The sequence below is a fragment of the Strix aluco genome, chromosome 7 (assembly GCF_031877795.1).
Source record: "Strix aluco isolate bStrAlu1 chromosome 7, bStrAlu1.hap1, whole genome shotgun sequence".
Lineage (NCBI taxonomy): Eukaryota > Metazoa > Chordata > Aves > Strigiformes > Strigidae > Strix > Strix aluco.
In genome coordinates this window covers 41,331,095-41,358,076 of record NC_133937.1, presented here as the reverse complement: position 1 = coordinate 41,358,076, position 26,982 = coordinate 41,331,095, and the positions used below count along the sequence as shown (strand labels likewise).

The window sequence follows — 26,982 nt, the reverse complement described above, 5'->3', positions numbered from 1 at the left end:
TTGAATGGTCAATCGATTGGGCCCCAAACTAGCACAGAGTCTCTGCTTTTCATGAAAATTATACTTCCAGAAAAGGATACCCAGAGAATTCCCAAACATCTTAAAATACAGCTTACACTCCAACGTGTAATAAGGACAAAATGAAACTAAGTAATATTCATTGAATATTTCTGATGGGCATTTTCTGAAAGCTGAGCTGCTGTTGAAGTCAGTGGAAATACACAAACAAGATCAAGCATAATACATGTAGGGACGAGTGACCCGCACATTATTTTTAAGGAAGATGCACACAGAGAATGTCTTAATCTCAATGGATTTCAAGGACTCATACAATGATGATCACATAATTCCACAAACCATATTAAAATACTATCAGTCCTGTCCAATTTAAAAATAATTTATGAAAGCTGTATTTAAAAGATTTGGAAACATTATTAAACTTGACATTTTTCAGCTATTTTTAGAAGTATAACCTTCGTTTACTGTATTTTGCTAATCACAAGTTGAATATATGATTCACAACCAAGTGATCTTAAAATACCTTTAAGCACCTTGTTTCAGTCACAAGATACCATGAAATTAGGTTTCTTTGGGTTGGGTTTTTTTTTCTTCTTTATTTTGGAAAATTCTGCAGCATCTATCGTTCAAGGGTTGCCTCCTTTTCCTCCTTACTCACTCCTCACAGAAAGGTTTCTTTAAAGAACCACAACTGAAAGCAAACTGTCCTGTGGTGGTCTTTTTTTCCTTCCAGTAACAAAATAATTTCTTTGCTCCTGTTTATTCCCACATACTCTGATTTGTGGTCTTCTGCTCTGGAGTGAGACACAAGGAGTTGTCCAAAGACATTAAAGAGAATGGTGAGAAGTTAGTTTTGGTGGCCACAGCAATGTGAGAGCAAGTGCACTTTTCAGGGTCAGAACAACATGGTGTACCTACCTTCTCCCTTGCATACTCCATCTGAATCAGTGACAGGCAATTAATCCTTCCAACAGTGAACGCCATGTCAGACAGCCATCAAAACCAGATTAATGGGTGAAGTTCTTTGACTAAACTGTCCTTGGTTGTTACTTAGCAGTGACATGAGGTTTGTAACTATGGGTCACTGTTTTCACCTCACCTACCACACTGTAAAAACTTAAGTGAAAAGACTAACAGATCTTGTATTTCTAAAGTTAAGAGTTTAGAAATTCACTATGTAATATTAATTGGACCTTTCAGTTCATCTGAGTTTTAGTAAACAAAATTAAGCTTATTTACCACTCTCCTGCACTGAGGTCAACGCCAAACAAAAGCATATAAAAGTCTGACTGTTACAATGAAATTACAGTAAGGCAAATAGAAGACAAATACAATTGTTATTAAATTATATGTATGACCAATGATCTTACCTGTGGTAACCGATTCCAGGGGGAAGAGCTTTAATCTTGTTATACTGGAGATCCAGCCAAACAAGATGTGGCAGCTTTTGAAATAAATCCTCAGGAATCGTTGATATGACATTTCCTTCCAGATGAGAGTACTAAGAGAGAAAAACATAAACATGTTTTAAATCCAGGAAGAGAGGGGCTGTTCCTTGGCATGCAAAATGTCAAATGTGGAAACTGTAAACTGCTCTGTGCTTTTATGGAAAGAACACCATTAAATGGGATTAAAGGATACACAGCTCTGAATTACACACAGAACTGATTTATTTAAGGACATTTTCCAAAAAAGAAACAGTGATAAAAGATCATAGCTAAGAATCAGTAGCTTTTCCACTCATCTGGCTAAGCAACGAGCCCTTAACTGCTCTGTGCTATACTCAAGCCAAAGGTATCAGAACTACTCACAACAAGTTACTCACCTTTATGCTGGGCAGTCTATATATTTCCTTAGTAAGACGCTTAATATTTTTTCTGCTGACATCAAGAGTACTTGAAGATGACGACAGACACTGTTCAACAGCTTTTCTGATCTCTTCTGATGAATTAGAACCAGATGAATTTCTCTTTTTGAGATGTTCAGCTCCAAAATTATCACCGCTGCCATTAAACTCTTCAGAGTAGTTGTCATCCATTTGTCAGCAAGCCTGGAATATCAACTCAGTAATTCGGACTGATGGGCTGAAGGCAAGTCATGAGTTGAGAAAAACAATGTATTTTGGAAAGAGAACATGCACAAAGCAAGTTTCTTTCTTTATATTAAGTTGCAGATTATCCCCAGTGCTATGTATTCTTTTTATGGTACAAAACAGTCAAATTGTTATCTTTTTATATATATTTACACTTATAACAATGATACAATTTATCATAATACATGTTTGAAGGCATAGTAAGTAAGAAAAATCACTGATTGGCCCTTGTGGCTGTTTCCCCCACCCACGTCACCCATGGGCTTAGCAGAAGCACTGACATACATACACATGGCAGTAAACGACCTCCCTTCCGAGCGCACACTGCCCTGCCCAGTCTCCCGCACTCCTCACTATCTCCTGCCCCTCTCTCCCAGCTCTTAGGTGGGCTCTCGCACCTCGTGGCAGTGCCTCGCTGAGGCAGGGAGCGCTGGCAGGACGCGGGTGCCACAGGGGCTTCGGCTGCTCGCCCGCAGCTCCCCCGGCCCCCGCTGCCCCGGGCTCGCGGGCAGCCCTTCCACCCCACTCGCTCACGGGGATGACGGCTGCCACGTTCCCCAGCGAACGGCAAACCTGCAGCTCCTCAGCCCACACCAACTTCTACTCACATTAATTTCTACCCATCCTAGCAGGTGCCAGGGTCCCACACGGGGCTGTGCTGCGCTCCGTTTTACCTCCAGGCCCGCGCTCTGCCTGCCCGACACGCACCGAGGGCTCCCTGGGCCCCGTGCGCCGCGGGAGGTGGGGATGCCCCAGGAGGTGGGGGTGCTCTCGGACGCAGGGGTGTCCCGGCGCTGCCTCCAGGTGTCCCGTGTCCCCGCGCCGCCCGCCGAGGCTGGTCCCGGCTCCTCGGCCAGGCCAGGCCGTGGGCGGTTGGAGACGCCGCTAGGCCGCCGCCTCACCGGGCCCGTGTCTCCACAGCAACGGGCCCGCGGCCGCCGCTCGCTCCCCGCTCGGGCCGGGCCATGGCCGTCACCGCCGAGAGCGGGCTTCCAGCGCTGCCGCCCCGGGGGTGTCCGGGGAGAGTCACCGGGGAGGGACGGGCTGTCAGGGGAACACGACTGCGGCCTCCGCACACGGAGGGATGGCGGCGTCGCTGGCGCGGAGAGGCCTTTGCCTGCCTTCGCTGGAGCGGGAACCCCACTCCCTGAAAGGGCAGGGAAGCACCTCCAGCCAGACCATTAAATACAAGCTCAGCCATTTTTTCAGTGACTGAACAGAAATACCTGCGTCCTTCACACATCTGCTCAAGCCCTGGGGGATCCTCACACCACACTCCCCATCTCACTAACGGTGGGAACTATGACACGGCAAAACACAGGGCCTTGGCAAGGTTATTTTGAGGCAAACGGGTAAACGCGTTAGATCCTGTGCGTAGGCAGTGTCAGTTGTAACCGGTGCAGCTGGAGACTGGAACGTCTCAAACTGGCAGAGATCCTGCATTAGTGCAAAGCTTTGATTCTCTTAAATTTAGAATTGTTCTCGCCTTGGCTCACTTGAACAATCCCCTTGTTTAGGAACTTCTGACCTCCAAAGACTGTCCAGGCAGGAGCCTGTTTTGTAGTAGAGCATGTTGAACCTTGAAAACTTCCATTTTATAGGGAATCTCAAATTCTGAAAGAGAAAACTGCTTAAATGCATAACTAAACAGGCCTAAATCTTCACGTTTCTTTTGTTACAGGGCCACAAGCTTCTGAAAAACACACCATTATCTGAGCTGAATAAGACAAAGCACCTATTCCTCAGCTTGAATGCATCTCCACTTTGAAAATACAGATTCTACTAATTAGGCTATTACTGCTGATTAAAAAAGAGCAGGTATGACTAGTAAACTTATTATGCTTTTCCTGGAATAGATTTTCTCTGAGGCTACTCAGGTGCTTAAATCCTCATTATAAGCAATATTTATAAACCAGAGGGCAAAATTTATTTAAAATTAAAAACAGATCAACGGCAAAGCTCTACTGAAAGAAGTATTGCTTTGCATTTGTTCATGCAAAACCAAAAATATTTTAGGATAATTTTATTTAAGATTAATTAAGAAAATACATTAGGGTTGAAATCAATGGCATCATTCCATTAATTAAAGAGGGGATTATTTCAGCTAGTTTTGATCTCAGCATTCTGTTCAGAATTCTGTAACACAATAATAATGGAGAAACATTTTCATGGGCATTTCAGGGAAAGAAAGTGAATCTGGAAAGATACCCAACTTAGGTGAATCATCTTGAAACAGGAATTTGAATATTCCTTTCTCAAATCTAGTTGACCACTCGTCACTGAAGCTTGAGTTCTCTATGCAGTACCAGCACAGTAACATAATACCATTTTTTTTAACATGACTGTATCTAGGAAGATTTTTATCCTAACAAGAAGGCAAAAAGAAATAATAGATCAAAAGTCAAGAAATGTATCCCTCAGTAGGTTTGTCTGACTTTTAGCCAGCCAGAGTTACAAGCTTCAGTTGCAAAGCAACAGCCAGTATCCATATTTCACTGCACAAACCACTGTCAGGTTGGTCACTGCATTTTCAGGTTGCTGAGCTGCTTGCAAGTTATACACTAAAGGCTTTGAGCTCTCTGGCCCATCCAGTTTTGATACCTGAGGAACTCCTTTACAAATACAGCCACAACAACAAAAGTATCATTAAAGTTTGCATGCGAGATGGCAAACGAGCAATATTCTGTATAGATTATTTCTGATCTTGGGGAATAACTGAGGGTTTCAGCTTTTGCCATTGGGAGTTCCCTCCTAGAAGCAAAATTAATGCAGGGATTGAATGTAGAAAGAGAAAACTGTGCAACCCCTGTGCGGACAGAAATATCCCAAGGGCAGGCTGCGGTAACAGCCTTGTCCAGACCTGGAGGGCCTGGACCCAGCATGCTGAAATGCAGTCAGGGCTCCCTCCGAAACAGTCATCCTAGAGAGAGCATTTCACAGAGAAGTGATGTCAGGACAAGGAGGAACAGCGATGGCCAAGAGCTTGCATGGGTTTGCTGAAGACCTGAATTTGTATCTTTTGACAAACATAGAACCTGTTTGGACACCAGAAGAAGAATTTCCTGTAGGTGTTAGGGTGTGGTTTTTAATCCTTCAGCTGCAGTGACACTAACATAATTTATGATGGACCAAGCAGTTGCCAGATTATCTCCAAAGGTGCAGGTCTCTGCTCTTGGACTTGGCTGTTTTGCTGGGCAAGAAGGGAAGTGTCACACGTTTTGTTTGATTGAGCCACAAGGTGGGTTTTTTTTTTCTTTTACAGCATGCCAGTCTTTGAGAAGACTCAGCTTGGGCACTGATCTCTTGTCAGGATCTAAGCTGTGAGTCTTTATACAGAGGACTCAGAATTTGGTATTCCGGGGTGGACACTGAGCCGCAGCCCTCCTTCCTCCCTAGTCCTGGTTTCAGAGCTGCTGCACTTCAGATGCAGCAGCGCCCACGGAACAGAGAGAAGCTGCCAGGGCACATCACCACACGTCGCCCTGGCACTAAAGCCTGGCAGCCGGCTGTCTGCCACCCCAGCGACGGCCCAAGTGGGCTCCTCCTCACGTGTGTTAGAGCCTCCCCGGGCACCGTGAGGCGAAACCAGGGTCTGCAGTGCCCTGTCACCACTGACCATTGCCTACGGCAACGCTCCTCTACAGCGTCGCAGGTTGATGCGGGTGACAGAGGCTGATGCCAGAGATCCTCATGCATTTCCATAACACTGTTCGATTACGGCCTTTGTAAGATGATGCTCTACCCTTAAAGTTGCAAGTGATCACCAAGCTTGAGAGAGAAGTGTTCAGCTTTTCCACCCAGAGACTTGTGCAGATTGGCGAGCACCTGTGTTACACAAGTTCTACTTGCCTTTGACTTCAGATAAGTTAGGAAGCAAAGTTTTTCCTCTTCTTTCTAAAGTAAGAGCTATTGAATAATACAAGAAATGTCATTGCTTTTTATATAAAGCTACTCTCTATAGCTTTATATAGATTTTTTTAATACTCCCATAAGTGAAAGAACTAGATGACTAAATTCTGAGAAGGCATTTTATTAAAATATAGTAACATATGTTCTTAATTTCTTAGTGAAACATTTGGTTAACCTAAATAAATAAATAACATAAGCAGAAAAGTGAACAGACATGTAAATGAAAGGAAAAACAAAAAAAACAAAAGGAGGCAGAAGTCACCAAAAATGTGAAAGGCTGAATTGCTCAAACAGTACCAGAAATAAAATCACCCTTTTACAGGATTAGGCAAGAGAAAGCATTACAGCATACAGAAAATTAAGCAGGATACATATTTTGCTCAGTAAAAGGCCAAACCAAAACAAGCAACTGAACTAGCACACATTTACCTCAACAGCTTAAGAGGAAGCAGCTTGGCATGGAAGCAGGGAGGCGCTTCTATCGCCCTATGGGTTTGAGCTGCGGCTGGTGAAAGAAAGGCCTGTTGTGTCACCCCACTGCCATGCCACCCTGCTGCCTTGTCACCCCTCTGTCTTGTCACCCCTCTGCCCTGTCCCCCATGCCCCAGCTGGTAGGGGTGGACTCAGCAGGAGCCCTGCCCTGCCGTGGAAGGTGTAACCCTTTTCCCCCCAGGCTGCACAAGCCCTGAGCTTTAGGGCTACATGGCAGCTCTTGCTGCCTGTTCATGCTTACCCTGGCCACAGCAGGTGATCCTCACAGGAGAAGGTTATTAGTTAACTGTGGGCTGTTAAAAGAGTTTGAAACAGCTGGATCAGAGTGATTACTATTAGCATCTTTAAAAATAGAACTGGCCATATTTACAGAAACACTGATGATAGGAAATATATATGAAGTTTCCCCCTTATGTTTATTGAAAGAATTATGTGTTCTTTTAGAGGAACTTTAAAACACAAACATAGGCTTTTCTCTGTAGGCTTTCTTCTTGATGAAGAAGGCATGTGAATTTTAAGAATCACAGTAATATTCCTTTCATCATCTTAAACATGTTGCAATTATAGCCATTATATTCAGTAAAGAGCTTTTAACAGGAATGTAATATCATGGCATATCAGCCCCCTTGTCTCTATACCTACATTAGGAGTGTCGTATAATATTTGCCTCCTTTGCAGTTTTATGATAATTGGTAGCATTTTTGTTTTGAAACCATTTTCATCAGCTCACTGAGAACAGATAACCATAAAGAATGTAATGTTACTTCAGGCAGTTCTATTTTTATTTACACTGGTTTTATTCAGGATAATGTCACTGATACCAGGGAACTTGATCCTAATTTACAGTGGTGAAAGAAGAAAATGATCACCGTTCCATGTGACCAGTAAAACGACAGAGAGGGAACCGTAATAGCTACCAGTAGAGTGTCGCATAAAGAGGTAAACTGCAGGACCCATACTGCTTAATTGAAGTGTGAGAATATCAAAGAAAAGCTGAAATATTATCTTCAGTTTCCCTCATACTAATTTTGACACGATATAAAAAATACAGTTCACGATGCTTGGGAATAAGAATGATCAGTCATTCACTTGCAGAACGGAGGCACTTGAGAACAATTGGATTGAATAATTCCAGACAATCCTTTGATTAGAAGAATAATCCTGGAATTTCATGAAGAGTTTATTTGGCCTGTCCTAGATTAGAACAGGTAAATGAATGCATGTTGGCTTTGCCTGTTGAATGTCACTGAGGTTTTGAGGAGACACCACACAGGTGGTGCTGACTGTACGAGTACCTGATGAGTTTGGTTCAGCATGCGTAATTCCCTCAAGTTAGAGATGGTTTCATGTCTGGTGAAATGAAAGAAAACTCCAATCTCTTGGAATCCGTGAGAAAAGAGAATATGCAAAAGTAAACACAGATGGGAAAAGGCAAACTCTTCCAAACATCAGAGTGGTTGCTCTGCCTTTTGCAAGTCTCTGCTCACACCCAGGTGAAAGAGAGAACTGCCAGCATCACCTTTCCAAGGCTGCAACAGGGCTTTTACGTGGTATCTTCTCTGTAGCCCGGTCAGCAGTGCTTTCATCAGCTGGTTTTCCACCACCGAATGCCCCGAAGTGCAATATATACAGACGTGCTTCGGGTCTGAAGCCACCTCCACAAGAAGAGAGCAGGATGAGGCCCCGTCCGAGCACAGGGTACTGTATCTCTGTACCTGGCCATCACCAGGCAGGATGGTGCACTGGAGGGACTTCGCACACACTGCTGACCACAACAGTTCTGGGTTTTCTCCTGCTTTCCCCAGAAAGAAGAGAACCTGATCACAGCTTTTCTTTCTTTTCTGATTAAAGGAAATCACCAGATCTGTTGTATATTAACAGTTTCCAGGGACAAACAGACATGCAGACAGTATCCCCAAGACTTCCACTAGTGAAGGGCCTAAATGTCTCTTAGTAAAATACAAAACTGTCTCTGAGACAAATACAAAACACGAAAAGAAGAATGGAAACAGAAGAGGAAAAATTAATTAAAAAAACGCAATGAATTCTTAGTGGTTTCAAGAACAGTCTGTTCCTAATAACTTCTTTGGTCACCCAGCTTATACATGGCTCCCTTAGAGGTGAGTTAGAGTTACATCCAAAGATGTCTCAAAGAATAAATTATCGTAAAAGTCAGCTTTTAATTAAACGTCCTCATTTCAAAACCAAAGTGGATCTCTGTTTCCCTGGAGACCAGGATATGTAAGAAGGCAGTTTTCTCTCCTCTTCCCTTTCCTACGTTGGACCACTATAGAGCAGTTTATGGATCTGCAGGATCAGTCTCCCTCGCCGAGTGGACACTTTCATGAGACAACTGTGACTGGGTCACTGTGGTGGCCGTCTGCATCGATACCCTTGACGTGCAGTTGTTCACCGAGGGGATCTTCCACGGCACGCCAACTACACCGGTTTTGAACAGTGGTATCAGACATGAGCGCCCACTGAACAGAGGGGGAACCCTGTTTCCAAGCTTTAGAAACAGAAAATGAATACAATTCTGCTACAGAGAGAACGCAGACATGTCTGCTTGAACCTCCAGTGCACTTGCTCTGTGGGTGAGAGCAAATACTGTCTGAGAGAAAACAGAAGGGCTACGTTTAGTATTTTTGGCACTCATTTTGCGTTGCTGTAAATGACTGTGCGCAGGCAATGGTGACCCAGCATTCTCTGGTTCCCAAGCTGATCTGAGACAGTGAGCATTCCATCCTTCTCTCCGTTTCTGTCGGTATAGAGGAGGAGACAACAGCAGGGCTCCATCTGAATTACTTGAGAGTAGACAGAGTTAGAATTATAAATAAATTGGAATTTATTTGCAATGGTGTTAAAATATTGAAAATAGAAAAGCTTATGTAACACCATTTGTGCTAAATATCTGCAAATTAAATACAAATTCCACTTTTCCTAATGAAGTGAGCAGCTGTGGCCGTTTTGCCCAAAGGAAGGACCACCACTACGTGATTTAGAGCCTGTATAACAAACACCGTGTTCAATGACAGTGTTATTTTTCTCCCCTCTTCCTTCCACGCATCCTCAATGTTCATATGTCTCTCATTTCCTCTCCAACACATTCTCCTTTTCATCATTCAGTTGCTGTCAGATGTGACTTAAGATCACAAGCAAAAATACTGCTTTTCAAACTGGAACATCACAAACAATTTAGATAATCAAAACATAATTTCCAAGGAGAAAATACAGCCAAACGCCGTTGTTAGTGGCCCAGATTCTTTGCCGTGCCACAGAAGTCTGGAGGAACTTTTCTAAACTCTTTTCCTCTTATCTCGGTTCTATCATCTTTGTTGGTGGCAGTTCAAAAGGTGCCAGCATGGCACAACAGTCTCCAAATACCATGTTTGGTATTTAAAGTAAGAATATTCTCTCCCAAGTCAAAGCAGAGGGCAAAAATCAGATGATTTTCCACCTGAGAAGAACCATTCGATTCAATTCATGATAAACCTCACCCTGTTTTCTATTCAAGGTAACGTTCTCCCTGACAATTTCAGTATTGTATTTTAGATGGAAACGGGGCTTAGGTTTCAAACACAGGCACCTGCTTCCCATAGAACCCTGCGGAGAAGTCAGTGGCCCTTGTGCTGAGTAGTGAGCTCAGGACCAGACTCCTGGTAGCGGTCAGGGCAGCTCCTGCTGTTTCACTCTGAGTAGAGAAAAGCCTCTGGGATAATGGATGGGTTTAGATACCCAATAATTCTTCCCGTAAAAAACAAGACTAAAATTCTGATTGTCGTGGCTATGTGATAGACAGGCCTTGTGAACGGGCAGACCTCATCGTGAGGATGATAGCAAGATGATAATTTTCGTGGGATTTGGTAGGTGTTTGGTAGGACGTGGCCTGGGGCTGACTTCCTAGAAAGCAGCAGTACATGAGAGGAGCTAGTTTTGCTTAGCCTGTATCGCTATCAAGAATTTTGAGCAGCACCTAGTCAGTCGTGCTCTGAGTAGGACTAAAAAAACCCAAACAAACAGCAACTTACAAGGTCTTTTATTTGTCTCCTATTCAAGTTATCTTTGAGAAGGTAAAACCACTTACTACACTTCTAGTGAAGCAAAAATTAAACAAAGCCCCATGCTGCACCTTTCTCCATTTTGCAAGTAAAGGAATCAAGAAATGTGGTGGAATGAAACCCTCCTCTGGTATCAGGACAATTACATCCTTATTTCCCACACTCTTCTTTCCTACACTGCATCTTGCAAACTTCTCGGAAAAAGATTGATTCTATGCTATGGATTTGATTGTCCAAATATTAGTGGAGAATGAGAGAGAAATGACAACTGAATGGCAGACAGACTGAAGCTGTTTAATGGCATCTTTTAGACTTTTCCCACAGAATGTAAAGAGGAAGGGGTGAAAGCTGATAGCTCAGAGATTTGCAGTATATTTTAAAACAAATCTATCCCTAAACAAAGAAAAAATTACTGTCTTGTATAAAAGTGTTCTCTCTTTTTATTTGAGAGGGATTCTTTCCAATTTCTCAAAGAAATATTCTTTAAGAACTATTCTTTGCTTTTGGAAAACTGTTCTTAAATTACACCCTTCAATTGTAATAATTTTACAACTTTCAGGCTCTTTTAAATAATGACTAACTCCTAGCAAATTTTCTGTGAAGAGTACAATAACTAACATATCCATTTGAAAGCATGCTCTGAAAGGAAACAGCATAAATCTTAAATTAAAACTTACGAAGCTGCATCTCAGAAATTATGAAAGTACTTACTGATGGTGTAACAGATACCATCTAACGGCTGAAGAGCTGTCACTCGCCTTGACATTTCTGATGTGGTCTGCTAACATTATAAGTTATTTCTGAGAAACACATTTAATTAGACATTCCATAAGACATTTCAGTTCAACAAGCCATAAAAAACGGTGTCATGAGCATGTTACAGCTCAGCAAAGTCTGTAGTGACTTGGAATGAATTCTTTTACTGAGGAGCTCTGCAGCAGTCCCTGGTTTTATCACTGACAAAAGAGCAGGAACTCTCTAGAGCTAGTGAGATACAAACACTGATTATTTAGGCAATGCGGCTTTTCCATGACGTAGTGCTGCACAGAACAAAAACTCAGCATAAGGCTCCTCGTCAGAGCTCGCCCTCCGTATGCGTTAGCAGTTCATGCAGCAGAATGGCACAGTTGCATCCCGTGCTATTCCTGTGCTGGCAGGCTGTTTGCCACGGTGGCCCTGGGACACACTTTTGTCCTGATTACCTGAAAGTAAAGTCACAGGCCCAGTAGTTTATGGAGGAAAATAGAGATCACAGAATCACAGAATGGTTTGCGTTGGAAGGGGCCTTAAAAATAGTCTAGTTCCAACCCCCTGCCCCGGGCAGGGACACCTTCCACTAGCCCAGGTTGCCCAAAGCCCCGTCCAACCTGGCCTTGAACCCTTCCAGGGAGGGGGCAGCCACAGCTTCTCTGGGCAACCTGTGCCAGGGACTCCCCACCCTCACAGGGAAGAATTTCTGCCTTAGATCTCATCTAAATCTCCCCTCTGTCAGTTTAAAACCGTTACCCCTCATCCTATGGCTACAGGCCCTATTGTCTGTCCCCATCTTTCTTACAAGCCCCCTTTCAGTCCTGGGAGGCCACTCTAAGGTCTCCCCGGAGCCTTCTCTTCTCCAGCTGAACCCCCCAACTCTCTCAGCCTGTCCTCACAGGGGGGTGCTCCAGCCTCCCGAGCATCTTCGTGGCCTCCTCTGGCCCTGCTCGAGCCCCGGTCACGTCCTTCGACATACGCTGAAGGAACCCAGGGATCTCACTGCGCCTCTGTCGGGGCTCAACTTCTACCTGGGGAAAAGAGGGGGATTCGGGCACTTGTTATTCTTCTAGTGTTTGTTTGGCTTCCTGTGTTGCGGCAATCGGTGAGAACCATCATTTCAGGCCTAAATTCCCAACCTCAGGTTTGTTTTTCTTCTGTTTCGGAACTTCCCGTGTAACATGGTCAGTCACAGCGCAGTCCCCAACTCCACAGCGAGGGAGCTCCTGAAGCGCTCTGCTATCTCTGTCTGTTGGCTTTCCAGCGCCCCGCTAATCTAAATCAAACCCTTTGTTGGAACAGTTGGATAAAAATCAGTGGGTCTGTCTCCACGCTGATAAGGTTAAAAGTCACCAGCGAGAACTAGTGGCCCATTTCAGACGAGCCGTTCGCGCTCTCACACAGAGCGGCGGGACGCTGGCGAGCGCCTCGGCCGAAGGGCGGCCCGACCGCCTTTCACACCGCTGCGGCAGCCGGGGACGAGCTTAGAAATCATGAAACGGCGCGAGAGAGCGCCCGGCACCGGAGCGGCCCGAGCGGGGGGCGCCGGGGCCGCTGCCCGCCCATCCAGGGGGAGCTGGGGGGGGCGCGGCGGGGAGCGGGGCCGGGCCGGGCCTCAGGGCGGGCCGGGCCTCGAGGCGGTGCCGCTGCGCTGCCGCCGCCGCCGGGGGGCGCTGCTCTGAGGGAGGCCCGGCCCGATCCGGCCCCCGCCCCCCGCCCCCCGCCTCCCGCCTCCCGCCTCCCGCCTCCCGCCTCCCTCATCCGCCCCCCGCCCTCGGCTCCGCCCGGCCCGGCCCGGCCCCGCTCCGCCCCGCTCGGCTCCGCTCCGCCGCGCCGCGCTGCGGCAGCCGCCGCGGGCAGGAGGTCGGGAGGCGGCGGCGGGCGCTGCCATGCGGGCGGGCGGCGCCGGGGCGCGGGGCGGGTGAGGGAGGCGGCGGCGGGGGCTGGCGGCTGGCGACGGGTCGCAGCGCCTGGTCCCGCCCGCGGGAGCCGCCGGGCCGGCGGGGAGCGGCGCGCAGGGCATGCCATCCGCCTCGCCCCGATGTTTCACTGGAGCAAGTGGAAGAAGAGGATGGGAGCCAGCGCCTCCTCCTCCAAGAGACCCGTCTTCGACGAGCGGGAGGACGGTGAGTGCGGGCCGGGATGCCCCGCTCTGCCCTTCCCCGGGCTCCCTTTTTCCCTGCCCCGGGCTCCCTTTTTCCCTGCCCCGGGCTCCCTTTTTCCCTGCCCCAGGCTCCCTTTCCCTGCCCCATACCTGTTGAGCCCCGCTCCGCTCCGCTCCTCTCGGCGCGTCCCGTCCCGTCCCGTCCCGTCCCGGCGGGGTTGAGCCCCCGGTGCGGGTTTACCGGCCGGGTGTTGCCCCCCGCGGAGCCCCCGGCCCGGCGGGCAGCCCGGCAGAAACGGGGCGGCCGTCGTTAAAATAACGGGTAGCGGAGGAGCGGGCAGCGAGGGGACAGTTCGGCGATGGAGCTCCCGTGTGGGCACAGCAGCCTCAGGCGTTAGGAAGGAAGGAGCAAGCACAGCTGGCCACCAAACTTCCAAAAACTACTTGTCACTGGAAAACGCCGCTTGGGGTTTTTTCTCCCCAAATGTGAGGGTTTTTTGGTAGAAATACAGCATGAAATACCTCAGACTTCTCAGGTGCAGGGTGAGATTTCAGAGGAGCGGAGGAAGGAGACTTTGGCAGCGGGTGGAGGAAGGCTCGGGAGGGGTCGGGGTGGCCAGGGCAGCCCCGCGGTCCAGCACTGGCCCTGGGGCGTCGGCCGAGTGCTGGCCAAAACCCACAGGGCGCTTGGGGTGCTGGAATTTTGCACTAGATAAACTTGGAGCGAGATACATAGGTTCATTTGAGTCTTCGAGGCGTGAGGATGTTCTGGTTTGCCGGCATCCCCTCGGCAAGGGCGATCAAACCCCAGACTGGCTGTGCTGCTTCTGACAGCTGGAGGAGCGTTAAATCGGGGAAACTTTCACTGGAGAAGGAGCTGGTCGATATCACCAAGTATTTATTCGCAATTCGGAGTATAACATTGAACTGTTAACCCTTGCCTCTCTTATTGCAGAAGTGTAGAGGAAACAGCGGTTAGGGTGACCCCTCGCTGCCCGCGGGCTGTGCTGGGGTGTGACAAACACACAACGAATTTGCTGTTGGAAGGAACTGCAGAACCCGCCCCGCCTGCCCCGTCGCTCTCCGATCATGGTGTATGTGAAACTGGGTCCGGGTGGCTGCTGGGGGCGTGCGGCTCCAGTGGGCTTCACCAGAATTTTGTGCCGAAAGTGGAAAACGTGTTTCACCTTGGATGCGGTGGGTCAGCAGGAACAGCAAGTGGGCCAAAGTAAAAACGCTTCAGTTGGAGGCTCTGCTACCTAGTTCCGAAAGCATTTCATTCTGAACTGAGCCTGTGTACAGCCAATACAGGGAAACTGGGCTTTGCAGGTGAATGACTGCTGACAAATACCTGATAACATATTTCCAAGCAGCGCTTTTGCAATAGCAGAGACTTATTAGGACATTACTTTCCTAATATTGCCTAATTTTTCATCATTGCTTGTTAGCGTGTGCTCAGAGCAATTACAGTGTTGTTCTGGTGAACTCCTATTTACTGGCACGGCATGGTTGCTATGGAGATCTCTTAAGACATCCCAATAACTTCCTTAGATAAAGAAGCCAGTTGATACTTTGGTTTTGTGTTTGACATAATGTGGAAGAATTACTAGTGATGATAATTTAAGGTGAAATAAATCAAAAAAGAAGAAGATAGGTTAGTCTATGAAATTTCATCCATAAGTGGTTCCCAGTGATGGATGTACAAGACTGTCTAAATCCAATGGTTAATCCCTTTTAATTATGATGGGGTGTATATAAATAGAAGTTAACATTTATTCGAGGGAGCAGTAACACAAGGCCCAGTATTTACCCTCAGATAAATCAAACTCCGAATGGGTAGATGTTTGAGGCAAGATGCCTGAGTTTTTGGGACTGGTTTCAAGACTTTACGGAATTACTGCCTCAAGTCAAAGCGGTGTGGCTGAGCCGGAGCGTGGTGGGGTTTCCTGGGGGTGGGCAGTAACGCGTTTGCTCTCAGTGCAAAATGCCTGGCCCTGGAGGATTATCCACTGTTAACCTCACAGAAATTGTCCTTTCTCTCCCGTCTGCGGCTGGCCAACCCCAGTGTCCTGCTGTTGGCTCTCACCTTGATAAACTGGAGGAGTTCCTGTTGTCATGCCCTTGTCTCCGTGCAGCGGCAGGCTGGGACTGCAGCCGCCCGGCGTCCTCGTCACTGGGATGTGTGGATTGAGCACTCGGAGTCCATGACTCCGAGGCTAAACCTTGTATTCCTGGATCTGTCCCATGGATCTTCTCTCAACCCTCTCTGTTTTTTTCAGCATCATTTTTGTTAATGCTGGGACTGAACTCGTTGCTCCAGCTGGGATCAAGCCTGGGGTGCAGCCTGTGTGTGGTGCTGGCTGGTTCCCCATCCCGGGGCGGGCGGTGTGGAGCTGTGTGTGGATTGTCCTGCTCCCTCCTCGTGCCCGTCCAGGGGTGCTGTGCTGTCCCCTGCCCCCAGCTTCCCCCAGCTCAGGTAACTTCTCTGTGGACCCAGGTGTGACAGGCCCTTTGGGTTTCACCTGATCTGCAGCAGGGGGACAGCGTATCTTTCCAACACCCTTTTGGTACCGTGCTTGCTCCTGCGCACACAGCTGGCTGTTTCATGTTTGCACATACAACCTTTGAAATATTTATGAGCATTTCAGAGTTGGGATTCCGCTAATAGAGAAGCTGACTTGGGAAGGAGAGTGTCTGGGGGTTTTGTGCATGCTTCTAGAAGGCACTGGTATGTGAGAGATTGGTTCCCCTTGCTTTGCGAGCATCGACTTTGACTGGGACCGTTTACACAGAAAACTTGGTGCGTGGGGTAGGTGCTGCACAGGCATCAGCTGGGTGCAAACGCCAGCCTGTCCAGCTAGAGCTGCTGCCTGGCGGTGCCTTTTTGACAGGTAGTTTTTGGTGTGGTACGTTGTTTCTGAACAGAGAAAGTTAATGAATGGGGGAGAGGAAGAAAAAAAAAGTGGGAGAAAAAATATAAGAAGGTGGGAAGAAGGATGTAAGGCAAAGGAACAGAAGGGCTGCAAGGTTGGGCACTTCCAGAGTTACAGTGTTCTGGAGTAAGGTGACCTCAGTAAGCTGGCGTGGATCCTCATGGGCTGGTAGATTTATCGTTATCACCATCCACCAGGAAAAACAGGCCTTTTTCTGTAAGGGCTTTTTAGGGTTTCTTATTTATACTCATAAGAACCTTTGAAAAGCTTCTTGCTTGGTCAGTGAATTTGTTCACCAGCACAGAGGAAGACCTGGTCCAGGTGCTGGCTGCCTCCCTGCCCGCTGTGAGGCACCGGCTCTCCATGGCAGGGTATGGGACACTGGAGGGGCTCGGCACGGCCGCCGCAAGGCTTGTTTTCATGTGGGCAGAAAGTATTTTCTGTTGCCATTCTGGGAAATGGCCAAGCGAGTTCTATTGACACTCCCTTCTTTTTTTTTAAATTTTATTTTTATACTAAGTGGGGGGAAACCCATCATTGTGGAGCCAACGGGAATGTTTCATATTTAAAAATACATTTTACTTAAACATATATTTAAATATAAACATTTAAAAACCGTTTAGCAGAGTTGCTAGGACTTGGGAAACAGGGCTGAGTAATAGGAAATACAAGGCACTCTTACACTCGGTGCTATTAGCGTTGCTCACAGTTGTGTTCTGTGAGAGAGGGGGAAAAACACAGCATGATGTATCGTTATATGCGGTTATATCTAAAGAGGAATTTTAAGAGTGCATTTTGGTTGTGGCTTCTCCTGAATCAAAGTGGTTTACTAAAAAAGTGTATGTAAATATACATGAGAATATGTAAAGCCATCTGCTGCTTTCTGCTGAGCTGTTCCTTCCTTCGCTTACACCGAGGTGAGTGGTCGAGGGCTTTCTGCTTCTTTCCTGACACCAAATTAGATTTCCAGCTGATTTACAAGGTTTTCATGCTGCAGCCCAGTTACTTTCATCATGATGTTTGTCTCGATGACTTCTTTATCCATGCCTTATTTGACTCTGCCAGAGTGAAGGGGGCTTTTTGTAAGGGGGTCAAGTGCAGTCTGCTGGGGTTATCCTACTTGCATCAAAATCATCTTTCAAAAACAAGTTCCCAGTTTTACAGCCCACAGGTACAGCTCGTCCAATAAACCAGTCTGACTTGCAGAAGTGTGTACTCAGGGTTGCTCTTTGGGTCAGGTGAAATGGCTGTGGGTGGTTTTGTTTCCCCTCTCTGGGAGCAATCTCTGGTTGAAAGTCTTTGGCTCAGGGAGGCACCAGGCTGGAGTTTGGGGGAGCAAAGACACTGCAAGGGCAGGTGGCAGCCTTCAGGAGGATATGCTGGCCAGGTTGGTCTCCTGTGGCCTGTGCGTGTTGGTAGACATGGGTCTAAAACTTATAAAAGAGCTGCTGCAAGTTTCTAAGCTGAGAAATACTATTCTGTAAGAATGTGTTTCTGCGGTAAAACAAGAAAACTGTTACACGTCTCGATGATGCTTTCCTGGCTGTGCAGTTTGCTGAAAGTGCTCCAGCTTTAGGGACGTGCTGGGCCTGGGGGGTCCTGGAGCCCAAGCAGCGCGGGAGGGACGATCCCTGCTCTGCCTCCCCGCCAGCCTCATCCTCGCGGGGACGGCGGGAGGCTGGAGAGCCTAGGCAGCTGCGCGGCACAGCGCCCGTCCCCATGGAAACGGGCGAGAAGCTGCAAAACCTGGGGGAACGTGCTTAAAATAATCCCATTTTAATTTCAAACCATGAGTTGGCAGGCTGCAGGGTTACACACGCGGCAGAGTGTGCATCCCTCCGGCCTCACCCTGGTGATCTGGTGAGTGAAAACTGGAGCGCTTCATTCGTGGAGCTGTTTGATGTGCAGAGAGAGAACTGTGGGTGCCGGTGCCAAACCTGCCTCTCGCTCCAACCTGGCATCCTGCAGCCAGTGCTGCTGGGTGCCTCCAGCTTCAGGGAGGACTCTCAGACCTATGTCTCATCGTCATCTTACATCACTTTCAAGTCAAGAGTTCAGCCATCGCAGATTGGCAAGCTGTTTCCATTCCTCCTTTTACTCCTGATTTCCCAATCTGATGGGAGCAAGCTGTCCGATGCTCTCCACAGCGCTAGGTGTTAGTTTTTCAGGTCGGGATTCTCCCCTGTAAGCGTTTGTTCCAGACATTGGGACCTTCAGGGGAGCAGGGGCATGCTGCTGGAGTGACAGAGGTGTGGAGAGGACGGGGAGCGAAGCCTGGCCTCGTCATGTGTCCCCCCCCCAAACCCCTCCGGCCAGGCTTGCCCTGGGTCTGGGGACATCGCGCTGTGCTGCCAGGAGAAGGGACCCTGTGGCCCTCACTCAGCGGCCAGGGGAAGTTTCTCTCCCTCTGCTGAGGTGATAAGTGTCATAAACCCCGTGCTGTGTTTCCGCGGGGCAGCCAGCGTGGCCTGACTGGGTGCCCTTGGCCCTGGGGGCTGGGGCTGCCCTGCAGCATCGTCCCTGCTCCAGCTCCTCTCACTGCCAGGCACCCGCTGCTGCTTCTGCCCAGCTTCATCACCTCGGCTGGGCAGGGGCTTCCACCCCTGGGCATGAAACGTTGCCCTTTTGATTGGAAAACTATGGACTGATGCCCAGGAAGACAGTCATAAAATCCCAAATCCTGTTTATTTAGGGTCAGATACAGATGTGTTAAGCTTCCATGCTCTGCAAATTACTTACTAATCACTGATGAGATTGCAAGGCAAACTTTTTTCATAGCCTGATTCTTATGTGGCTGTGGGTTGGGAGCACAGATGCCTTTCCCTGTTATTTAAAAACAAGAGAAAAAAGCCTTTCTGTATTGTCAAAGTGGTAGCTAAGTAAGTAAGTGGGGGGAGGAGGGAGTGGGAATTACAAGGAGGTGTCAGAAAAGCTGTGTTTAGTATTGTCAGCGGTGCTTTGTTTTTGCTTTAAATCTTGCTTCCCCCGGATCCGTGGCTTTTTGTGTGTGCTTTGCCCAGAGACAAGCTCTCGCCACATGCTCGCTGCCCCCAGCCTCCCCAGCAGAGCCGATGCTCCCTGGTCACTCTAAGGATTGAAAACTTTTCCGTGCGTGACACTTTTCAGTGTGTGGTGTAACGCAGAAATAGATTAAATCCAGAGAACTTGGCAATTGCAAGTCGTGAAAGTGTGTGGTAACACGTACAACATTTGGGTGACTGGACCTCTTTCTCCTTCAGAAATAATTAATAACTTTGCTGTCACTCTCCACACTGAGGGCCATGGTCTCTTCTCAGTAGTGCTGAAAGAAATCTGAAGAAGAACCATTCTGGATTGTGCTGGTGAAGGGGAACAAAATGTCTCCCTTTGAACACTGAAAATTGCAGTTATGGAAAAGCGTTGCTATTGCTCACCTAAGACCGTGCTTTATCTTTCACTTGTGTTGGCTTAAGACCATAATATTTAAGTCTTCTTATTTACAACTATTTACAAAACTAAACTGCCTTTCATAGAACACAGTATGAGTAACCACTGGAAATTTCACGTTTCCAGTGTTTCGTTATACATCTTGTTCTTTCAAACCCTCGCAGTGTTTTCATGTTTCCTTTGCCATTTCCCAGTTTACAAGTTCACGGTTCACAGAGGTGCCGATGGGGCCAAATCACCGCCCGGGCTGTGTGGGGCTGTGCACGCTCCTGCTCCCCTGCCCTCCCCTCGCTTGGCCCCTTCCCGCCCGGGGCAGCTCCCGTTCCCCCTCCCAGGGCGCACGTTGAGGCGATGCCCGCTGGCCAGCACAGTGATAACATCAGCAAGATGCACATTTTCCTACTTTTGTGTTTTGTGGCGGTCCAGCACACGCACCAGACCTGGCTGAGGCTGCCTCAAGCGTCATTTCTCCAAATCTGAACCCGGCCCTGAGGCAGGCATCTGGCTCTGGGGAGCGGGGCTGCAGTGTGCTCCGCTGGCAACAGCGATGCTCTCAGGTGGGGGGTCTCCGGGGGGGGGCTGTTTGAGCACCGCTAGTGTCCTTGTGCCCTTCAGGTGGACCAGGTCCCGTGGGACTCTCCTCCTCCTCCTCCTCCCCAGCCGCCAGACCCTGAGCACTGGAGTCTGGAGCCGCCCAGCACAGCCTGCCCCTCCATGCCAAGCGGCGCTGGATGGGCATTTCACGTCCTTCCTACTGTAGCATCACCCCCAGCGCCTTCTGGAGGTGGGGGAGGAAAGGTCCTGTGAGGCTTCGGGGGGGGGGTCCTGTGTCTATGGGAGGTCTGAAGAGAGGAGATGGGGGTAAAACAAACCCTGAGGGCAGCGGGGGCTGTTGGCATGAAAATAATAAGAAAAAATTAACAAACCCAACTGCAATTCATGGCACACTTGACTGGTAGGGAGGGTAAAGGGCAATCAAGAAAAAGTTATGGGAAGTACAGTTGAAGTAAAATGTTAAACTAAATTAACACTTGGTCTATTCTGTAATGGCCAGAGTTGTCACAGTGGGTTTGAAATGGGCTCTCCGGGAATTTAGAATAACATGCAGGAACACGCTTGTAGGCATCCGAATACCTTCCTGACCACGTGCCCGGTGCTGGCGTGGTGACCTGCCCAGCTTCGCTGGTGTTCCCACCGATGCCTGCGGCTCTGCTTTCTAGGGTACAACTCCATGGAAATGGAGCTGATGGTGCCAGGTCACCTGTAGGCACCAGCACCAGCAGCTGTTGGCCCCGAGAGCCCTCAGCGACAGTGCCCGGCTGGGAGGGTGCTCGCAAGATCATCTTGTGCTGTGGCTGGCAGAATGTCCGCGTGGGTCCCTTCGCAAGTAAAACCCTCCCAGAAATGGAAAAAGTTGCTCTTTTTGCAGTTTGGTGCTTTTCTTGTACGAGTCTGGGGCTCGGGGGTGGTCAGCAGGTTGAAATGCTGCCGCAGGTTCTGGTCTCACCCGCATGTCGTGCAGCGGCTGGAGGAGCGCTGTGTAGCGTGGTGCATGCTCACAGGTCCGCGCAGGTAGGGGATAATGCATGTTTCCTTTCAAATGCCGCTTTATTTCTTGTGAGAATGCCTGAAATCGAGTGTGGTGGGTAACGTTTGCGCAGAACAGAGATGTTGCAGGCGTGTTCCTCTGTCCCCGGGTCAGGACTTGGGCTTTGCGCTGACTGTGGTCACTCCTGAGCCTCCGTGAGCGTGGCTGGTCTGGATGTGCTTGGGCAGGGGACCTTGCTGAGCCCGTTGCTCATGGACAGCCCAAGAGGTGTAAAAGCAGCTACTACTTTTCCCGTTCGTCTCCATGGACCCGCTCTCCAGCCGCAGTTTCAAAGGCTCTGTCGTGCAGCAGTCAGTGCAGGGTTTCATAGCTGCGGTTTTTGTTAATGGGCGGTTTCTACCACCTTATCCTGGAATCCTGTAACAAGGCACCTACATTAATCATGAATAATAACTTCCTGTTGTGTGCTGCGGCCACAAGTTGTAGAGAAGGAACGTGGTGTGCGGTGGCTGTGACAGAGGGCCGGCGGGTGGTGGGTGAATCCGAGAGGCGACGTGCACCAGCGCGGGGTAGCTGTGCCGCGGGGAGAGCGGCGGTGGCTGACCTCTGCTTTGGCATTTATCTCCCCAAGGAAAGAGGCGGGAGAGCTCGCCAGCGGCTTAGCTTCTCCTAGCAAGAGAAGATAAATGTCAGTGTCCTCTTTCCCTCTCCCACTGTTCTTCAGGAATTAAATTGCTTTAGGTGACAGTTATGGAAAATTAAAAGTGGTTAGGATGTGTGGGAACAGACGGCTCTGATACTGCTAAGCAGTGAGATATGACAGTGTGTGAATGTTGATGTGCTAATTTACATCGAGTCTGTTGTTCGGGGTCTTTTCCAATACCTGGGAAGAGATGCAGGCACTGAAGGATGTTCCAAATTCCACTGGGCACACCAAATCCTTATAGGCTGATGGTTAGCCAGGCTGTGTAATTAAATTAAACAGCAGTATAATGTATTTACAGCTCAGCTGACAGTTCTGGAAGCTGATAATTTTCATTTATTATCCCCTAAAATACATTTGTTTGATTCTAGTGGCACCAGCAAAGAGCTGGTGGGCTTCTGAGCCTGATGGTGCTCTGTGGAACTTGCAGGCTACCCTGCAAAAGGCTGATCCAACATGGAAAATTACCTTTATTGTCCAAGGTTTTCACTTCATTACGGCCTAGCTATCTAAAGATATAAGTGATCTTTTATATTTCTATGGGTAATATGGTGGTTGCAGTGTTTTGGAGCGCTGGAGAAAGCGCACTGCGTAGCTCTGAAGCAGAGCGGTGAGGGTAAGAGTCAAGATGTGAAAGCATGGCACTGTCCATGCACACTGCTGGGGCTCTTCCGTTCCTGCATTGGCTGTACAAGAGAAAATACAGCTCTTTGCTCAGAAGAGAATCTTTCTTTCTTTCTTCCTTCATTTCAGGTTAACTCCCTGACCAAAACCCACCCCTACCCTCCAGCAAACAAACAACCCAAACAAAATCCACAACTAAATAGAAGTTGGCATCACTGGTTAAAATGCTGGCGTATGGTTTATGTCGTGTGAATGTAGAGGGATTACCTGGTGGCAACGGATACCCAGGGCAGGAAAAAAGGAAGGGAACAGGGAAACTCAGTAGTAACTGGAAAGAAACTTCCATTGAAAAGAAACTATTGTGGTATTTAGGAATTTAACAGCCAAGACACTTCCTAGCATTGGCATTTAATGTTGTTGGCTTATAGGCATGATATTCAGTGTAAGGGCACGTGGAGAGGTACTTGCTTAGGTCCCCTTTTATGGTCACTTGACAAATTCCGACGTGTTCTTAGTTCTAATGCCTGGGTACACTGGCAGAGGTCAGAAGGAAGGGGCTTGTCTTGGACAGAAGCTCAGGTTCCTCCTCTGAGCAAGCAGTTCTCCATGAGGTTTAGGTAAAATGCTTACGATGTGCAGGCTGCAATGAATGTTAATCACAATTATCCAAAAAATGGAGTAAATTATATAATTGGAAAGTCCCCAGCAGTACATGTCAGTTAATCATCCAGGACCGTCAGGGTCAGTTAAGATCCTTCCAAATCTGTTTTCCACTGACTGCATGAGTGGCACAGTACGTGTACACAGCTCAGGATGTTGGATGAAACGCATTCTTCTGTTCCTCGCAAATAGCTTTTTATTGCCAGTACCATTCCTGCACTATTTCAGCAGACTGTGCCCGCTGCAGCCCTCCCTCCTGCTAGCTGTGGAGGCTCGGCCACCTCCCGTGTCAGACCGTCAGCAGGTAAATCTCCTCTGGCCGTCGCTGCTGCTGGTGTTGGCTGGACACAACATTACCTCTATGACTCAGTGTGTTTTTGCTGTCAGAAGGATATTACTTCTCTCTGAAAGACCTTTTTTAAAACTGTGCTATGTAGCATGCTGAAGTACCTTGTAAAACAAATGTCATATAATCCACTAGAAAGCTATATACTGCACATTTGCTTTATATTTTACTGGTTCCCCACTCCTAGTGGGAACTGTCAGGCAAGACCAGAAAGTAGGAAGCAGAAAATGATACACATTAGGCTTGGATTGTTTGCACTGTAGGAAAACGTGCTTTATGCTTTACAGAAAGTAAGGCTAAAGCCTAGCCCCAAATAATTTGCACTTTAAAGGCTCAATGTTGCATGTTGTAATCACATGAATAATTCATACACTTTCAAGCAGTCCCCATAATTTCATATTCAAGCCTGATTCTAGATTTGCTTGAAACTCTGAAGTGCCATCGATCAGTGGCTCCTCTGGCTCAGAAGGCAGCTTGGCAGGACCTTGGGGGTGGGGGATGAAATGTAACCTCTCCAGCCGGTGCCAGTCGCGTGTCCCGTAAGGGCTGGGAGCCTCCCCCATCGCCCTTGCTCAGGCAGGCTGGCCCATTGCTCTGGCAGTGTCCGGAGCTCAGCGATTCGAGTGCCTCCTGGGTCTGACCTTGGCGTGTTTTCATTTGCTTTCATACATCATTGCACCTTTAACCAGTAATAAACACTAGCAGGAAAGTCAGCGTGGGCTTGAGCTGTTGCTATGAGCTCACACAACACTTCGAGTTCCCCAAATGGCAAATGATGCCTGTTGAGGGGATGAACCCGTGTTGTGGGAAGAGCTGCAGATAAAGCAGCACGCGGTGGGCAGCGCCAGGGAGCTGCTGAGCAGGCATTGACTTGGGCTTTCTCTCACAGTGTGCGGGTATGCTTGGCCTGCCCCCAAGGCCAGTACTGCCTGTTGGCTCTGGATTGGGATTTCTGGAGTAACTGGAGAGTGCTGAGGCTTAGGCAGAGCTGTCCAGACGACACAGGCAGGAGTTCTGGGTGGAGCTGATGGGCAAAGAGACGCTCATGTCGGGGTGCTGGCAGCAGCACTGCACTGCTCAGCTCGGACGTCCCAGCCGGCCCCAGCTCGCTGTCTCCCAGCTGTGGCTAATTCATGCGTTAGACCCTCTGGCAACCTGGAAGCTGCCTGAAGTTGTCAGTTACTGCCAGGACGCCAGCGTATCGGGGATTTGTGATAGTCCCTTGGTAACTCCTTAAAAACCAGAGACAGCAAAAAAGCTCTGTCGTCAGCTCCGGGGTGGTACGTGCAGTACAGGGCGAGCGCACGGTGCTGGGGGCACTTGCCATCACTGTTCGTTTTGTTCTGTAGGTTTTTATTGCATGTTAAATGCCACAGCAGGAAAACCGCAAGCAGGTGTCAAAACAAGCACAGTTGCGACGAGGCGAACTCAGGGATTGATTAATGAATATTTTCAGCATGTTGTATATTTTTCTACATGGCTTTCTGATATAAAGATCAATGTGTGAAATTGTTTAAAAAATAACAGGTTTAACTAGAACAAATTGCTTCTGTTTATCAAAATGTTGAGTAACATCAACAGAAAATTCAGTCGCTGATTGCCCCTCAGTACTGCTTTGGAAGTAATTTTAGTTAGTGTTTCCTCTGGCTTTGGTTTGGATTGCTCTATGCACTTAGTTCGGCATCTCCAAAGGTACCCCTGCCTCACCCCCTCCTCTCCTGGGCAGGCCTCTGTCCTCCTCCTCCTCCTCCTCCTCCCTGCACTGAGGTGGGAGTTTTCCATTGCCGGCTCTGCTCTTACTCTCTCACGGAGGCTGCACAGGGGTTTATTCCCAGGGGTAAAGCAAGATGGGCGGCCCTGGCAGTGTCGGGTGCTGGTGGTGGGACGCGGAACGAAGGCAGAGTGGGGGGGATGTGCAAGGGCCCCGCACACCCTCCATGCTGGGGTATCAGCGCCCCGAGCTGCCGTGAGAGAAGGGGGACTCTCATGAGGGTCGTCTCTGCTCCCCGTGCACACACCGCTGCAGTGTGTAACAGGGTGGCAGCTGTACCCCATGATGGTCCCTGGGGTACCCCGCTATGCCACAGCCAGAGGGGAGGGTGATGCCCTCTGCACTGCCTGCTTCAGCAAGAGAGAAAGCTTCCCTCTTTCTTGTGTTTAAAGCCCTTTTCAGGAGATGTTGTCTTTCCAGAGTGAATTGGTATGTAACAGTGTTCAAGAGAATTTCTTATCTCAGAAATAGGATGTTTGCTTTCCCCAGAGAAGTTAAACCTGGTGAAGAATTGTGTTTGGCATCCCTACTGTCTGCAAATTTGGGTCTGCTCTCCTGTTGTTGAGCCAAAATGAATCCTGAGTGGTTATGGTCATCCATCCCGCGCTCGTGCGGGTACTGGCTGGGCAGGCTCAGTCCCCACGATGCTCGGCATGCGGATGTGTCAGTGTGGTCTGTCCGCCCAGGGAATCTGTTCTGGCATCTCTGAAATAAAGAACAGATTTGATGTTGACTTCAGGGAGCACCAGAGGGGATCGCTGCTCCTACCTGGGTCAAGCCTACCCCAGCAAAAAGATCTTCAGGTGTTCATGAATCTCTTGTGGCTCTTTTTTGCCTTTCCAGATTTATCTGCATTGCAAGCACTGATAATAACCGCTCGTTTACACTGTCTTGGTCCTCATTTTTCCTTCTTTGCCAAAAAGAGCCCCTCCCATTGCAACAGCTGCGTGAGATGCCTTGCTCAACGTGACAGACCACGGGCGGTGGCAGGGAGACTGACCCCCCTGGCCTCGGGAGCGCGCTGGGTCCTGCCCGGTTGCTGGTGTTCGCCAGCCCCGGAGCTGCCGGGCTCGCCATGGCCTCAGTGCAGCAGCCTGCTCGGGATGGTTGGGTTCCCTTCTGAACCCTGGGTACTGCTGGCACAGGGTGCCTGTCCCCTCTCCAGCTGTGTTTGTCAGAAACGTGTGGGTAGGTCAGTTGAGTAGCAGTGGTTCCCGCAGGCACTAAAATGCCGTGGCAGCTCCGATGAGCCGTGCGTCCGTTGATCCCAGAGGAAAGTATTTTGGGAGCGCGTCTGCTGCTCGTGAGCCTCCGGGACAAAGATAGGACCGTGCGCCTAAAATAGCGTCCTGGAGCCACGCGTGCAGCGCAAACCCCACCGGTGGCTGCTCTTGGGAGGAAAATCCAGAGTTTGTTTTCAAGTCATCAGCGCTGTGTTGACAGGGCTGTCGCGGGGAAAGCTATCTCGACTGGGAATGTATGAATTAGCTCCGAGTGTGATGTACACACATGCAGATAGCGCACACCGCTCACATCACAATGTAAGG

At 48.7% G+C, this 26,982-nt stretch overlaps 1 protein-coding gene across 2 annotated transcripts in view; it reads left to right on the top strand.

Moving 5' to 3' along the window:
* Positions 1 to 13,277: 13,277 nt before the first annotated feature.
* The window catches only part of STK32C (serine/threonine kinase 32C), an 87,013-nt gene continuing 73,308 nt past the window's right edge, over positions 13,278 to 26,982 (top strand). For both annotated transcript variants that reach the window (XM_074831591.1, XM_074831590.1), the window contains exon 1: positions 13,278 to 13,445. In XM_074831591.1, coding sequence (XP_074687692.1) covers positions 13,361 to 13,445 — 85 coding nt within the window. In that variant the 5' untranslated portion in view covers positions 13,278 to 13,360. The remainder of the gene's footprint in view (positions 13,446 to 26,982) is intronic.